Consider the following 14,731-nt stretch of genomic DNA (forward strand, 5'->3'; position numbering starts at 1 on the left):
GATTGCCTTTAGTATGTTGCTGGTGAAGTGGGAGTTTTGTGTGTAGCTGTATTCTAATCATTAAGCAAACATTCTCAAACTTCAGTGTTTTTCCTGTAGTACTGTTATTTGCATTAAAGGTGTGTGTGCGCCCCGTATTGGGTCTCACAAGTGTAATTTCCAAATTTCATCTCCATCTTCTTCACCCCCTCCCATCTGTGGCTGTACTTCCACATTCCAGTCATTTAGGTCCTGCATGGGTTTCAGTGTTTTGTTGCTGTTGGATACGAAGCTGAAGAGCAGGCTAGTTTCAGAAGATTTAAACCAGATCAAAATGTCATGTCTTAGGCCCACAAAAAAAAATTAAATAATTAAGAAAATTAAGAAGACTTGTTTGCTATGGTTTGTAGCATGCAGTAGGAATCTAGTGAGATTAGTGTTTGGCCTAGTTTCATACAAGGACTGGTCCTATTTGATCTGGGGGTTGTTTTCTGAAAATGGAACTGCTGCTGACGCATTAACTAAAGCGCCAATCTCCAATCCTGTATTACCACTGATACTGAAGTTATCCTGATGTGGACATGTCTGTCACAATCGAATTAAAGAAGATTCCAACTTAGATTTGACTGGCTTCCAAACACAGTATCATTTATTTTACTGTGACACGCAAGTCTTACATTGACAACATGACTTGGCTGCAAAATATATTTTTTTTACAGGGTTCATGTCTTCACTGAGGTGAGAGCTGATAATCTTTACACTGGTTAACAACTCATGAATTACAAACTCAGACAAAGCCTGCATCTGACTGTTGCCAGGTATAAAAATAATCAGTAAATAGTTTACTGTACAGGACAAATGCAGCATAGAAATCATTACATCTGCACAATGACTGTTCAACATTACTTTTTACAGAGCCTATGTACTGAGAGTGTGTTAGCAAAATACAGTTAAACATGGCTCAAGAGGCTTGGAGGCTGTCAAGCAGAGTCTGAGAAATGCTGCTGATGGCACTGAAGGTGGCGCTGTCTGGAAATGACTGCATGAAGTCTTTGCCCTCCTCTATACAGGTGCTGAGCAGAGGATCCAAGGGCACACAACCTGAAACGGAATAGACATCGTTGATTACTGATCACACCTTAACCAGTGAAGAGCAATACTGTAGTTTCACAGCACTGCTAAAATGGATTCACAGCACTGTGACGCCTGAAAATATCACGCAAGTGACAGCCCAATTAATGAAAATCTATCATTTCTCACAGAGATCGATCTTCACACAAAGCGGCTAACAGCTGAGGGAAACCATTTAATGATGTATTAATGATCGATAAGAACGCATAATGCATTCACTAAAGCATTTTAAACCTGCTGCTGCACTGACATCTGGATCGACCATTTTAGCAGCATGGCAGTGATGCAAAATGCCTCCTAAATCATGAATGGTGGGTCAGTCACAGTGTGCAGTGACACCTTGTGGCTGGAAGCGAACACTAAATGTGCTTCAATCCAATCGATCTCACCTAGGAAAACGGATCCGGTCAGCTTGGCTAACTCTTCACCCCCACCTTTTGAGAATATATTGCTGCACTCCTGAAAAGAAAGAATGTGTTAACGGATATTTTGAACTTTGACAGCACTACAGCGATTGATTTGCAGATGACCTTTATATCATTTATAGTGTTCCATTCTTGGATGCACATTACTGTAACAACAATCTCAATTGTATGAACAGTTTACATACTGAGCAGTGTGGACAAACAAATCCACTCATGTTCTCGATGATGCCCAGGATCCGTACACCCGTCTTCTTACAGAAGGTGATCTCTCTCCTCACATCCCCCGTGGATACTGCCTGTTGGCCAACACAAGACCAGCGACAACAACCGTCAACGGATGTCATGCAACTTAGAAAGGTTTCTTGTTAGGCTCCAGTCTACACTACAGTACATATCTGTGGTACAGTACTCTCTGTGGACTTGTGGGTACCTGAGGGGTGGTGACCAAAACTGCTCCATCCACTTTGTGTTTTTTAAGGTTCTCCAGTACCGCCAAATGCTCGTCTGAAGTCCCTGGCGGTGTGTCCACCAGCAGCACATCCAGCTCTCCCCATGCTACATCCGACACAAACTGGGCAATCATGGCTGTGGGACAGGACATTCAGAGACGGAGAAGATATTGGGCAGAAGAAAGGGAGTTCAAGTTCACTGGTTTAAGTTGAGACATAGATGTTAAAGCAGACAACCAGAATATCATAAGATTATATTTTATTAGTGTGTAATTCCTTCAAAAAAATCACAAAACAATCATGATAAAGTATGCTGGTACAGACCCCTAAAATAAGTGCTGTGCCCAAAATAGGTCTATTAAATAGTGTCACAGACAAGTACTACTGCAGAATAGCTTACCCGTTTTCTTTGGCCCCCTCCACACCACTGCTTCATCTGGGTCCTCCAGCAGAAAGCCGATGGACATGAGCGCCAGGCTCTTCTCAGCATCAGTGTAGACCGGCACCCATCCTGAGTCACACTGGTGCACGTCAGTCTGGCCCACATTCAGCATGCGGGGGATACTAGGCCCACACAGGTCAACGTCCAGGATTCCAACCTGATGGACACATAGTTTGATTAATTAGTCAATTTACTTAGTGCTGCCTCAACATGTCTCATCATTTGTAAGATCACAAGTAAGATATTGTGGACAGAAAGAAAACTGATAAATACTAAATGTAAGAATGACAATTGATTGCAATTGCTTATTGATAAGCAACATATGGACTATTTCATGCATTATATTTAGTAATGGTTTTTGTACATGAACGGCAACTACGTCTCTTTAATGGCTCCTCGTGTGTTTTGAATAGAATAACAGCATTTCAGCATACTGACACTGAGTGTTCTGCTGCCCATACACGCAGCTGGTCAATGAACTCACCTTTTTGCCCGCGTGCCTGAGCGCCAGTGCCAACTCTGTGGTGATGGTGCTCTTGCCCACCCCACCCTTCCCTGACAGAACCAACACAACATGCCGCACCTGGGCCAAGTTCCCGTCTCCTATGGAAAGGAGAAAGAAAACAGTTTAGTTCGGCAGTTCATTTCTGGAGTTTTGTCAGGTCGTTTATCTCGCGAGAGTATGTCATTGGAACTGTCAAAGTAATCCGAACCTTGGGCCAGAGGGAAACGTCGCAGTTAGTGAAGGCGGGTCGAGGTCACACGTTCAACATAGCTATGTAGGCCTAGTGCCTTCGGAACATGTTAAACATCATTATCTATGCAATGGCATTTTATCAGTACGTTACACTACCCGAGGGTATAAAAACCTTACCTTAAGCAATAAGTAACGTTAAAACTTAAGCTGACTTCCACTTAGCTTCCGCTAGCCAGCCAAGGAGCCTGTTAAGCTATAAATTGAATAATTAAAAAAAAACTGTATAGCTAGTTTCTGACAGGAGACATCTCTAAACAACGACGATACAGTTCGTGTAACGTTACTGAGGCGAGAACTCAAGATAGGAACGTAGCCTCTTATTGGACTTTGTTGACCCCCGGTAACTTGACTTACCATTATTTTGTTCCATATTTTGAATTAACGCATGCACACACAACACAGAGCTAAATTACTTCCGTATATCGTCATGCGCCACCTAGCCAATCACACAGTGCATGTTACATTTAAGTCCCGCCTCATTTCCAACGCCACCAATAATATGCCGCTGCTTACCATGGTGCATTCAATCGCACAACTAACCAATCTATTGTAAAACGGGATTATCATGTTTAGTGAACCGTTTAACATGTCTTTTACTTTTAACTAAGATGACGACTTGTGATTTTAAGTACATTATGGGCTCGTTATTTTATCAAGTAAGTAGACCACGCATTATACTTTTATTTGCACAACGGCCACAGTTGTTGTTATGCATGGATGGGTAGCCAACGACTCTGGGTAAAGGTAACTAAAAATATATAACATGACTCCTCCCCCACTTGAGTCTCTTATCCAATCGGAACACGATAAGGGCGTGGACAAGTGATGTTTACGTCTAGCTTGCTACAAAGTGGGACAGAGTGTAAACTGCACCTGTCACAAGGTCGGACCTTCTGACGTCCTGTAGAAGCAGACTCGCATTCAAATGAGCCACTGCAAGACCGTGCATAGAACGACCACTGTAAGGTAAGAGCTTAACTGCTGTTAAAATGGAGATACTGTGGTTCACTGAGTTTACTAACTTAGTTAAGATAAAGATGCAGCAACGTCGGCTGCAGTTTTACTGAATATCCCCTACGTGCAGTATGTGCTGAGATTTAAACATGCATGCTTTTAGTAAACAGGTTTCCTGAGGTGGACGGAATGAGCGTCTGGTGTATTTGAATAGAAAGTCTGGGTAGGACATGGACAGTGGTGTGCTGTCAGTGAATATCTGAGACCTGCAGTCAGGCGTCACTGTCACTGTCCCACTGCCAGGCAGAATATGGCTGTATAGGTACTGTAGTCTTGGCTGGGCTGCCAAGATGATGCATTTACTGTATGTAGGGTAAGGTCCAATTAAAGTGAGACTAGCTGCAGTCTAACTAATCTAAATTATTGGCAGTTATCTCCTGCACCTGCTTGCAAAGCAGTCATCAGCTGCTGTGTTCAGTGGTGGCATAAACCAAGACATGCTATCAGGTTTAGGTACAGCGTTTAATAAATATGTTGTCTATTGTTAATGTTGTTGTAAGTGTAAACTATATGTTATCATGATATTAAACATCTCTATTATAGTTGTAAAACAGAGTAAAATAATAGTTTTGTTCTCATCCAAATGATTCAATTAGAACTTGATGGTTTTGATTACTGAAAACAGTTCAACATAGAAAAGATGTCTTTTAAAAGCAAACATATTAGTCAGTTCTGTTTCTGTTCAATGCATTTGGACCCAGGAAGGGTGACGTTACCAAAAAATATGTAACTAAGAGTTATGCTTGTGTCATTACATACTGCATGAATACAAACTGGCAGACTGCCAATAATGCTTGGGTCATTCCAATTGCATTTACTTCTTTGATTGTTTCCATGTTTCTTATTATTGTTATTCATACTTTAATTGTTCCCTTTGTGACACTAGATCAAACTTTGACCCAAATTGCACCTAAAGGTTCCTCCAAAGTGGTAGCTATCTCACACATGGTTATTTCTCTTAGAAAAAAAGGTTAGTGAACACACTGTTGAACCTGTTGTATATATGTTGTCTTTGTGTTGAACTGAGAAAAGCCCAGAGCAAATGTTTACCCTGTATAATTACCAACTGACCTCACTGCAGTTGTCCAACTAGTTAGTGAGACATTGGAGAAACAAGCTGAGTTGGAAATACAAGAAAGAACTCATTCCACTCTGCATTTTATTAGTCAAACCACAGAAGCTACCATCTTTACATTTTGAAACAATGCAAGCAACTTAAGACGATACACTCATGGTTTTATATGAATATTTGTTCATTAATTTGAGACCTTTTTTTTGCAGTTAAACTCCTATTCAGCAGAATTGGTATGTTTTTAATTCCCAGAAAGCCCTCTTTCATCTGAAACAGGCACAACCAGGCAGGTTATTACTGTCTCTCTCCCTGTTAGGTTTTGGAAATGTGTAAGTAGATATGAACACGTATGTGTCCATTAAAAACAAAAAAAATCTGACCTCAACAAACAGGTAAACTGTGAACAAGGAGTTCAACACGACCTTACTTGACTTAAAAATAAAAAACAGTAAACTCGGCCCACTGTGCACATGCCAGCTGGTTGTACAAGTGTTGGGTCTGCGGTCCACAGAGCTGCCATGCTGAGAAGAGGCAGGAACTGCCGGGCTCGGCATTTGGCCCGGAGCGAAACACGGCAAGAGACAGATGTCATGGCAGGGATCCAGACGAGGGACAGGGAGGAATGGGAAGGCCAGACAACGACACAGGTGAGACTTCAAGGTTTGTGGGGTGGAACAAAAGAAAAGTGAAGCAAAGTGTCACTTTTTGATGTTGAAGGATAAAAAAAAAGTTTTTGACATCAGAACAGGTATAGTGTAACCAGTGGTGTACTGCTATTTCTGTTAACCCGGTGTAGTGCTGAGTTTTGCATCCCTGCCAAGAATTGCACTCGGACAGTCAGCAAGGAAATGTCAATATGGCAACTTTGACTTTTCCATTTGTTTGTATTGTCTTTCTTGCATGACATAATATTTAGTAAAAATTGGATCTTCAAGCACTTTAAAAAATAGGAATTTCAACCAATTATGCAAACTAAGAATATTCTATTTCCTTACTTGAAAAAAAAAGAGGTGATGAAGCACCATTCCGATGTGCTCCTGCAGCATTACACCCGTGGGTGAGACAGATAATATTTCTTCCCGAGTACTAGTAGTTTTCCACTGGGACTGTCCCCTATATGAAATGGCTGTGTGTAAGACATGGTCTCCAAAGGTAAGGATAGGAGTCTCAGTATTTTTGGAAGGGGTCTAATTTTACTTACTAGTACACATGACTTCTGTAACCAATAGGTACACTGAACCTCTTATAAGGGAAAAGACTTGTTGAGTTTTTGAATTAGGAGTCTCGTTTGGCTCTTTGGATTGTCGAGTGCAAGATAGCAAGATTTTTAGATTCAGGCTCTTTCAAATTGCTCTTTCTTACCGCTTCCAAAAAGTTTGTCTTTACAAAAAGAGCATCAGGGCTTTCAGTGGAAATTAGAAAACAGTGAATGCAATTCTCAGGCTCTCTCCACTGGATCAGATACCCTTCCTGGCTTTCAAGCCAACATCCTTGGACCATGGCCACGTCTACGAAATTACAAGATGCCATTTGTGTTAACCAGATCAGCGGCGTGGAGTCTGAGGTGGATCACCTAGAGAGTTCTCAGGCCGGATCTGAGGCGGTGGCCCTGCCCAGCACAGTACCGGTGATAGGGGAGTCTTTCTGCCAGTGTGACCGACAGAAAGAGCTTGGCCTGGGCTTCTGTGTCACCAGTGACTGCCTCTGTGGGGAGGAGGATGAGGGTGAGTAAAAAGCCGATGAATGCAGTAATACACCATACTGCAGTGTACACTGTGTAAATTGGCACAAGTGTAGTGTTGGAGCTTGCCAGAGTATCACAAGGCTTTCACGGTAATATGAAAGTATATTACACATTCTATAATTGGCTTTTGTGACTACAAAACCTCATATTTCAATTCATTCAAGAGTTGTTCAGATATTTCAAAGTATGAAATCATAACTATCCAGCTACATTCATGTGTTTGTGTTCCCAGGTTTTGACTGGGAGTGGGACGAGCACTACAAGTCTTCCGGAGCCTTCCTCAGCTGCAACAAAAGGAAGGTGAGTTTTCACTCCGACTACAGCTGCGGCACAGCTGCCATCCGCGGCACCAAGGAGCTGTCAGACGGCCAACACTTCTGGGAAGTCAAGATGACCTCTCCTGTCTATGGAACCGATATGGTGGGTAGCAGTCCTTTAACAAATACTGATGTTTTATAACCAGTGAACTTAAGATGTTTCTAAATCTCTGTTTGGATGTTGAGGATCACTGCAAACTATCATCTAATTACTAACTACTTTACCTGTTTTGATCATGTTTTTTTTTTTTTTTTTTTTTTTACTGTGTTGTTGGTGTAGATGGTGGGAATTGGAACTTCAGAGTTGGACTTGGAGAAGTTCAAATTCAGCTTTGGCAGCCTTCTGGGACACGATGAGGACAGCTGGGGGCTCTCTTACACAGGTTAGAGGGTCAGAATACTGGAATTAATATATACCATGAATTACCAGAGTGATATGTAAAGCTGGATGGAGGCTTTTGACTAGTGGTGAAAAGTAAGTTTCTTTATAATAATAATAATAATAATAATAATAATAATAAATTACATTGATATAGCGCTTTAACATAGACACTCAAAGCACCTGGGTGATGCACAGCAGCCATACAGCGCCAGATGCTCACCACACATCAGTGTGGTAGACTGGTATTTAAGTACTATGCTTAAACCCAATTTTGAGGTGCTTGTACTTCACTTAGTATTTCAAAGCAGTGCCCAGGTGGGTGTCTTGTCACATTTCGGATGTTGTTAAAGCAGTTCTGACAAAGAGACGTGTCCCCTTTTAAGTGGGGACTCCTAAACTGTTTTTTATCTATTCAAAAGGTGTCCTCCAGCACAAAGGGGACAAAGTGGAGTTTTCCTCTCGGTTTGGCCAGGGCTCCATCATAGGAGTGCACCTGGACACCTGGCACGGTACCCTGACCTTCTACAAGAATCGACACTGTTTAGGTGCGTGTACATCTGTTCAAGCAGGTCTTCTCAGCTACAGTACATAAAACACAAGAAAACAACATTTTAGTTATAACTCCCAGTTTAAGCACAGTTCAGGGCAAATATTGCAACTTTCAACTCCTCTTATTGCAAATTTGCTGTGAACTGGGCTTTTATCCTAAATCCCTTCACCTCTGCGGCCGTTTCTCTCCTGCTACAACAGGCGTTGCTGCCACTAGGCTGCAGAACAAGAAGTTCTACCCCATGGTGTGCTCCACAGCAGCTAAAAGCAGTATGAAGGTCATCCGTGCCTGCTATACACCCACCTCCCTGCAGTACCTTTGCTGTGCCCAGCTCCGCCAAATGTTGCCCTGCTGCCCCGATGTACTAAATGCTATAGAGCTGCCCCCAGGCCTGCGCACCCTCCTGCACTTAAAACTGGGCTGGGTCTTCACCCTCAGCAGCAGCCCAGAAGCCTCGGAGCAACACAAGGACTTGCTTGAGGATTTTTACGAAGGGATGAGCCTGCCTTCCAGCCCCGTCCCGAGCCCAGCCTCCACCCTGAGTGCCTGCGCCTCCCCGAGCCCCTGCCCCAGCCCGTTTCTCGACACAGTCCCATACCAGTGCCCCTGTCACATGTCACCTCAGACTCAACCCTGCACTTGCCACAGCCCTCCAACTCCTCCCAGCAGCGACTACGACAGCTGCTGCTCTGAGCCGGAGGATTACCGATGCAAAAGAAGCCGCTGGACATGACCTAGTAGTGAAAAGGTATTTCTAAGTGTTTGGCACAAAGATATTCTACCATTGCCATCAACATCTCCTGTTGGAAATCAAGAAGAGCCATCTCATCTTTCAGCCAATTTGGCATGGATTGTTGTTTTTTATTTAGCAAGTTTGTGACATTCAAACAACTTTGTCAATGAGTGGGAGAAGGGAGTGAGTGTGTAGTGTATGAGACATTTAATGAAGTTGAGATTTTACAGTGACATCTGGGTAATCATTTGCATTTTAGCCAATTGCTATCATGGGGTTAATGATAATAATATTAATAATAATAATATGCCAGTCACTGTTTGGAAGAGCTAATGTTTGCCAGATTAGACTTTGACAAAAAACACACTGGAAGTCTTGTGAAAGTGTACACTTGTTACTCTCAGGGAGAGACTCCAGGGGGAAAGGAGTTGCTTTTTTAAAACTGTGGAAAAGACTTTTTGTAAATGTATTTTGTAATCAGCCTTTTGCTTGAATATCAATGGTCGGGGTGTTCTTGCTCACAATAGGATTTGTTTTTCTATTTATAGTTTGTTAAATTTCTTACTCAGGAAATTCTCTAAAATAAAACTGAAAAGTTCTGGTGCAGCTCATTCTTTATAAGCTATTTCACACATAAACAAAAAAATATCACAGAGTTCACAGAGGTCCCTTCGACAATGCAACTTGCATTTATACATAACCAGAATAAAATAATACACATCAAATAATTCCTTAGTTTACTAAATATATTCTATTCTTCAAATCTGTTTCCAGTGCTTTACAGGAAGGTAGACATGATATTAGTTTGTAAACATCACCATTAACACATTAGAAACCAAGTGGTGACTAAGTGTCATAGAGACCAGATTAATCCTCGTTGACGTCCGTCCGTCTGGTTCTCAAGTGGACAGGTCAGTCCAGGACCAGCTCGGGGTTCTGGGCTGTGAAGCAGCGGTAAACTCTGGCTGATATCTCCGGTCCTATACGTCTCTCTTTACCACCACTTTTCACCAAGAGAGCGGCCAGCAGACCCTTTCTGTCCTCCTCTGACGCTAAACTCTGGTATGCCTAAAAAACAAAAAAGTTTTAGGGCACAAATGTGGCAATGTTTTATGTCTTGACACATTGTGTGTTTTATGTATTAACACATATTATTTTAAGACTATTCTTTAACTTTATGGGCTTAAAGCTATAGTGCGTAGTTTCTGCCGCCCCCATTAGGAATTTGGTGCATACACGTGATACAAGCCTTCCGTGATTGTGCACCGATTGTGAACCCTAACCCTAATCGTATATATAGTATGGTTGTGACACCACAACCATAGGAGTCCTGACGCCTTGTTTAAAAGCACTGTGTCTGAATACGGGCTGTGTGCATATCTCTGTGAGTTTAGTGTTTTCTATACTTAGTCTTTTTATAGCACCTAAACCTGCTTTACAATAGTAGAAGACATCGAAATCTCACTTTTTATGCAGGACCTTTAATATCAATTATACTGTATATTGTCAAGGTTGACTTGTATACCTTGTAAAAGTTATAAAAAGCAACGTAGTTCCCGTGATTTATCCAAAAGGCCTCAGTTGCCTCACAGTAGAAATCCAGGTCTGCTACTGGCGGCCCCTTCCTCTAAGCACTGAGCTCTACAAGACCATACTGAAGATCACATCGGGTGTACCTGCAGCAGCAGCTGAGGAGACGGGTAGGCAGCAATCACAGTAGAGGCCACAGCCGGGCTGACTCTGTTCAGCTGCTGAATCTGCCTGCTCCAGACCTGAATCAGCCCAGAGCCGTCCTTCTCCACCCGAACCCCGCTGGCCCATGAACCGTCCACACAGAAGGGCAGCTCTGCCTGCTCTGTCAGCAGTCTGGAAGGACATTTTATAAGTGAGATACATTTTCCTTGTCCATTAATGTGGCAATGACTGGAGCGGCTGCGTACTTAAAAGGGCGTTTTGATAAGGCCTTGGTGACGGCACACACGTGGTTAGTGACCTCCTGCCAGCCCTCTAGGAAGACCAGTGAGATATTCTTGCAGAGCTGCAGATACACAAGAACCTGGAGACAAATACAGACAGTGCCAAAGAAACCCCCTCATCTTCTGTACTTTATTCAAAACTCATCATGAACGGGAACATGTATGTCAAGTACTGGATGTACAGTGTTTAGCAATCGGTTCCCTTCTAAAACATACAATTAAGTAGCAAAACATCTACATCAAGGGCATGAAAGAAAGAAGTCTCAGATTCAAAGTAAACTGACCTCCTCCACATCCAGGTTCTCCATCCCCAATTTGGATTGTAGCGTCTCATCTAGTAAATGCACCCCGTAAGCATCGGTCCTGTTGGTAAGTGAACCCAGAGTCAGATCAGAGTGCGCACATGAAAGCCAACAAAGAGTGTCATCTCGCCAAATATGAATTCAGTTGAATAAATAAGAAAGAAACAGAGTTATTTGTCTATCAGCAGCCACATTTACAAACACACTAACCTGTTATCTGTCTGAGAGTCTGACACTAAGAGCGTGACCTTCTTGGCTTCCCGGTTGAGACACTCCAAAATTGGACTGAGGAAAGACCCCATCCTTGTCTCCTCCCCTTCACTGTCTAGCATCTGCAGTGGACACAAAATAACATGGAGGAGGGCACCAGGGTGCAGCATGGACACTACCGAAAACATGCAACAACGACCGAGGCCTCCGTGAGGTCACAATCACAACAACAAAGTCTCCAAAGAGTCCATCGTGCAGACTGCCATCAGAAGTTAATTTATTAAAACTTTAAAGGGTGTTTACTTTCTTCACAGAGATCACCATGTCCATGAAGTCCGTCAGACCCAGCACCAGAACCACTTGCTCCTCCTCCACCGAGCCCGCTCCCTGCTAAAGACAAAACAGTGATGACCCCACTGGAGGAAGTATAAAACGTAAGAATATGTAAGTAGAAATACAGCAAATGAATGCAGCCCGAAATATCACAATTAATTCAAACGTTTATGATTACTATGTTAGCAGAGGTGTGAGGTGCCTACCTGAGGCAAGTCTCTGGTCCAGGTGATGCTGTGTGGGAGCTGCTGGCTCTCAAGGCTATACCCCCACTCCAATGTAGTCAGGGTGTCCAGCAAGATGTCGGAGCCATCCTGTTGCAGAAGAGCTGGAGAAAAGCACACAGTCTTGCAGATGTATGCATATGCAGCCTTTTAGCCTATTGTCCTCTTTATGGAAGTCATAACCCGGTTGACACAGACATTAATTTCCCTTTAGGAGGGTTTTTTAACATTAATATGAGTTCCCCCAGCCTGTCTATGGTCCCCCACTGGCTAGAAAAGGCAATAGGTGTAAACCGAGCCATGGGTTTCCTGCTCTGCCTTTGAGAAAATGAAAGCTCAGATGAGCCTTTCTCTGCTCTGCCTGCCCATAGAATTTGGCGGACCCATGAGGAAGACATCATGGCTTTCAAACGAGCAAAGTTGGTCCAGGCCACAAAGGCTCCAGTGGCTGAAATTCTGCCCCGGGGCTGAGTTTTGGGAACAAGAATTCAAATATGGTGTTAGGGGACCACTAAGGTCTATATAAAAGCATCCAAAGAGCACCATGTCATGGGAACTTTAAAACTTATAAATTCAAATTGGCACGTATGCAATATAGTCATAACCTAAAGTTGTTCTTGATTTATTAGGCTGTAGGTTGGTATATTTACTATTTAAATAAAAATCTCACAGAAGTCATCCATAACTAAGACTCTAAACTAAATGCACTTAATTGGGATACAAAAACAACACCAGGAACCCCAATAATGAAGCACATTTCCCACCAATACATTTAAAAACATAGCCTACTAAAAACGGACTGCCTTTCAGCTAATTATTTTGTACTTCTTCAACGTTGTTAAAATAAAAAAAATAAAAGTATCTATATCAAAATATTATAACTTTAATCAATATTAATTTTGATAACAGCACTGCAACGTGTATTTTGTAGCATATATTAATCTATTCCCAACTGTTTACAAGCTGTCCCAATATAGGTGAAGTTTCCGACAGCACCTGAAGGCAGCATGGTGTACCTGGGTCAATGCAGACGGTGAGACGCCTGAGGCAGTTCTCTGGCCGGAGACTCTTGAGGTTCTCCGCTGCCTCTCTCCTCCTCTGCTGCTCCTGTCTCCTCTCGTCTTTGTCCCGGGCTCTGGCTGCTCTCTGCCTGTCCCTCTGCTCCGTCCTCTGCCTGGCAGCCTGTCTGTCCGCCTCTATCTCCTCCTTGGTGCGGCGTTTTCTCGCAGGGCTCGGTGTGCCACATCCATCCGGTCGCGGAGGAGACAAATTAGCAGTTTGACCGGACTCTGTTTTTGTGGGTGACGGTGGGAGGCTTTTGCACTTGTAGTCTGAACTCGGATCTTCTGTTAGGTCCCTGCTGACTGTCACTAATGTTTGACCGCTCTCATCGGGGACTGTCTCTCCGTCGCTTTCCTCAGATTCAGATATTTCCCATGTTTTTGCTCTACGCAACATAGACATTTCATATGTTTAACGACTCCTTGAATGCATTATTTATACAACACATGCTAGTCTTTAAACTGGAGAGTGAAACAGCAATGTTGCTTTACCTCGATGGTGTCCGCTGAGGGACAAACATGGCCTATACAGAAAACGCGCAAGCCCACATAGACGATAAGCTATTACCTTTATACAATCTATGGCTTTTACCAATTATACCACTCTGGAAAAAGAGGGGTCATGTTCTCAAATAAACCCGAGTAGATTAGATGTATTTAATTATAACTTTAGAAGGCAGACCCAGACCACAGTTTATGATTGACACATGTTTTTATTGGATTAAATTCAGGACTCACTGATAAAACATTGCCTGAATGGATGGGATGGATGGGAAAAGTCCTAGAATTTTGTTGCTGTAGCCTACTTTGTGTCATTACGCGTTACGCAGTAGCCTATTAGAAACACATAAGGCCAGAGAGATATGAAAAAACGAAAATTTGAGGGGGGATTAAAAGGTAAGCAAATACTAAATCAGGATCATTAATAATGTTGCATCCAAAATGAATTTGATAAAACATATGCTTGCATACAAGCTTGCATTAAAAGCAGTTGCACTTTGTAAATCTGAACACAGAGTTTATTGGTATTACATACTGTATTTATTCTATTATACATGTTATGACTAATGGGAAATTCACAAATAGGTCTCTGTATTGAAAGAACAATTATATTTACATTTTCCTTCCAGATGTTTTCTTTCTATGCTTGAAACAGAACAAAAATACTGTTACAGTTAAATTAATATAAATTAAAATATATAATTATTAAATTATATATAGATATATAGACACATAGATGGATAGATACTGTATTCATTCCAAAGGAAATTTAAGGCATTCAAAAAGCAAGACAATCATAACACAACAAACACTTATATCACACATACCTAAGAAGAAAAAATAAAAAATTGAAAATCACTCATAGAAATGCAATGACCATGGTAAGAGGAGAGCATGTGGTAGACGGTGTGCAATGATGAGTGCAATTCTGAAAAAGTAAACAGTGCAGGGATTCGTGATAAAATATTGACTGAATATACAAAAATAAACAATAATCTAAAAACGGAATAGGAATAAGTTAGAAAATGTAAGATGTCACGACCATAGTCCAGGTTATGTAAGAGGGCTAAAATACTCAATAAGAAAGTTGTACAACAGACAAGTGATTTGATGGGGGGGGGGGGGGGGG

The 14,731-nt window shown here is 42.2% G+C and overlaps 3 protein-coding genes across 7 annotated transcripts; 1 reads left to right on the top strand and 2 right to left on the bottom strand.

Annotated features, from left to right (window-relative positions):
- Nucleotides 1-5: 5 nt before the first annotated feature.
- nubp2 (nucleotide binding protein 2 (MinD homolog, E. coli)) lies at nt 6-3,651 on the bottom strand. 2 transcript variants are annotated; one of them, XM_034860073.1, is made up of 7 exons: nt 3,538-3,651; nt 2,911-3,026; nt 2,385-2,583; nt 1,966-2,120; nt 1,721-1,831; nt 1,500-1,569; nt 6-1,080 (listed from the first exon to the last, which is right to left on the bottom strand). In XM_034860073.1, the coding sequence occupies exons 1-7, from the start codon at nt 3,551-3,553 to the stop codon at nt 941-943; spliced, it is 807 nt and encodes a 268-aa protein (XP_034715964.1). In that variant the 5' UTR covers nt 3,554-3,651; the 3' UTR covers nt 6-940. The 2 variants fall into 2 exon arrangements, with proteins under 2 accessions (XP_034715964.1, XP_034715963.1); XM_034860072.1 differs by having other exon boundaries at nt 2,911-3,029; nt 3,538-3,621.
- An 89-nt stretch (nt 3,652-3,740) lies between these two features.
- On the top strand, nt 3,741-9,584 carry spsb3b (splA/ryanodine receptor domain and SOCS box containing 3b). Its single transcript, XM_034860067.1, has 7 exons — nt 3,741-4,149; nt 5,781-5,916; nt 6,813-6,993; nt 7,246-7,433; nt 7,611-7,713; nt 8,132-8,257; nt 8,463-9,584. Exons 1-7 carry the CDS (start codon nt 4,109-4,111, stop codon nt 8,993-8,995), a joined length of 1,308 nt encoding a protein of 435 aa, XP_034715958.1. The 5' UTR covers nt 3,741-4,108; the 3' UTR covers nt 8,996-9,584.
- Nucleotides 9,114-13,613, bottom strand: LOC117936720 (probable crossover junction endonuclease EME2). Of its 4 annotated transcripts, none has more exons than XM_034860064.1 (8): nt 13,057-13,613; nt 12,023-12,144; nt 11,787-11,870; nt 11,484-11,605; nt 11,256-11,334; nt 10,936-11,051; nt 10,672-10,861; nt 9,114-10,063 (listed from the first exon to the last, which is right to left on the bottom strand). In XM_034860064.1, the coding sequence occupies exons 1-8, from the start codon at nt 13,502-13,504 to the stop codon at nt 9,908-9,910; spliced, it is 1,317 nt and encodes a 438-aa protein (XP_034715955.1). In that variant the 5' UTR covers nt 13,505-13,613; the 3' UTR covers nt 9,114-9,907. The 4 variants fall into 4 exon arrangements, with proteins under 4 accessions (XP_034715955.1, XP_034715956.1, XP_034715954.1 ...); XM_034860065.1 differs by having other exon boundaries at nt 10,936-11,033; nt 11,787-11,873; XM_034860063.1 differs by having other exon boundaries at nt 11,787-11,873.
- Between the last annotated feature and the right edge of the window lie 1,118 nt (nt 13,614-14,731).

This window comes from Etheostoma cragini, chromosome 21, assembly GCF_013103735.1.
Source record: "Etheostoma cragini isolate CJK2018 chromosome 21, CSU_Ecrag_1.0, whole genome shotgun sequence".
Taxonomy (NCBI): domain Eukaryota; kingdom Metazoa; phylum Chordata; class Actinopteri; order Perciformes; family Percidae; genus Etheostoma; species Etheostoma cragini.

What these genes read in the sequence shown, in the direction of transcription:
- nubp2 (XM_034860072.1), bottom strand. An exon ending in TTGTTTGTCCACACTGCTCA is followed by an intron (nt 1,570 to 1,720) that starts GTATGTAAACTG and finishes CTTTCTTTTCAG; the next exon opens with GAGTGCAGCAATATATTCTC. An exon ending in GACCGGATCCGTTTTCCTAG is followed by an intron (nt 1,081 to 1,499) that starts GTGAGATCGATT and finishes ATTCCGTTTCAG; the next exon opens with GTTGTGTGCCCTTGGATCCT.
- spsb3b (XM_034860067.1), top strand. Translation starts at nt 4,109, where the DNA reads ATGAGCCACTGCAAGACCGTGCATAGAACGACCACTGTAAG. An exon ending in CTGTGGGGAGGAGGATGAGG is followed by an intron (nt 6,994 to 7,245) that starts GTGAGTAAAAAG and finishes TTGTGTTCCCAG; the next exon opens with GTTTTGACTGGGAGTGGGAC. An exon ending in CAAGAATCGACACTGTTTAG is followed by an intron (nt 8,258 to 8,462) that starts GTGCGTGTACAT and finishes CTGCTACAACAG; the next exon opens with GCGTTGCTGCCACTAGGCTG.
- LOC117936720 (XM_034860063.1), bottom strand. Translation starts at nt 13,504, where the DNA reads ATGTCTATGTTGCGTAGAGCAAAAACATGGGAAATATCTGAATCTGAG. An exon ending in CACCGTCTGCATTGACCCAG is followed by an intron (nt 12,145 to 13,056) that starts GTACACCATGCT and finishes GCTTTTCTCCAG; the next exon opens with CTCTTCTGCAACAGGATGGC. An exon ending in TGGTGATCTCTGTGAAGAAA is followed by an intron (nt 11,606 to 11,786) that starts GTAAACACCCTT and finishes TGTCCACTGCAG; the next exon opens with ATGCTAGACAGTGAAGGGGA.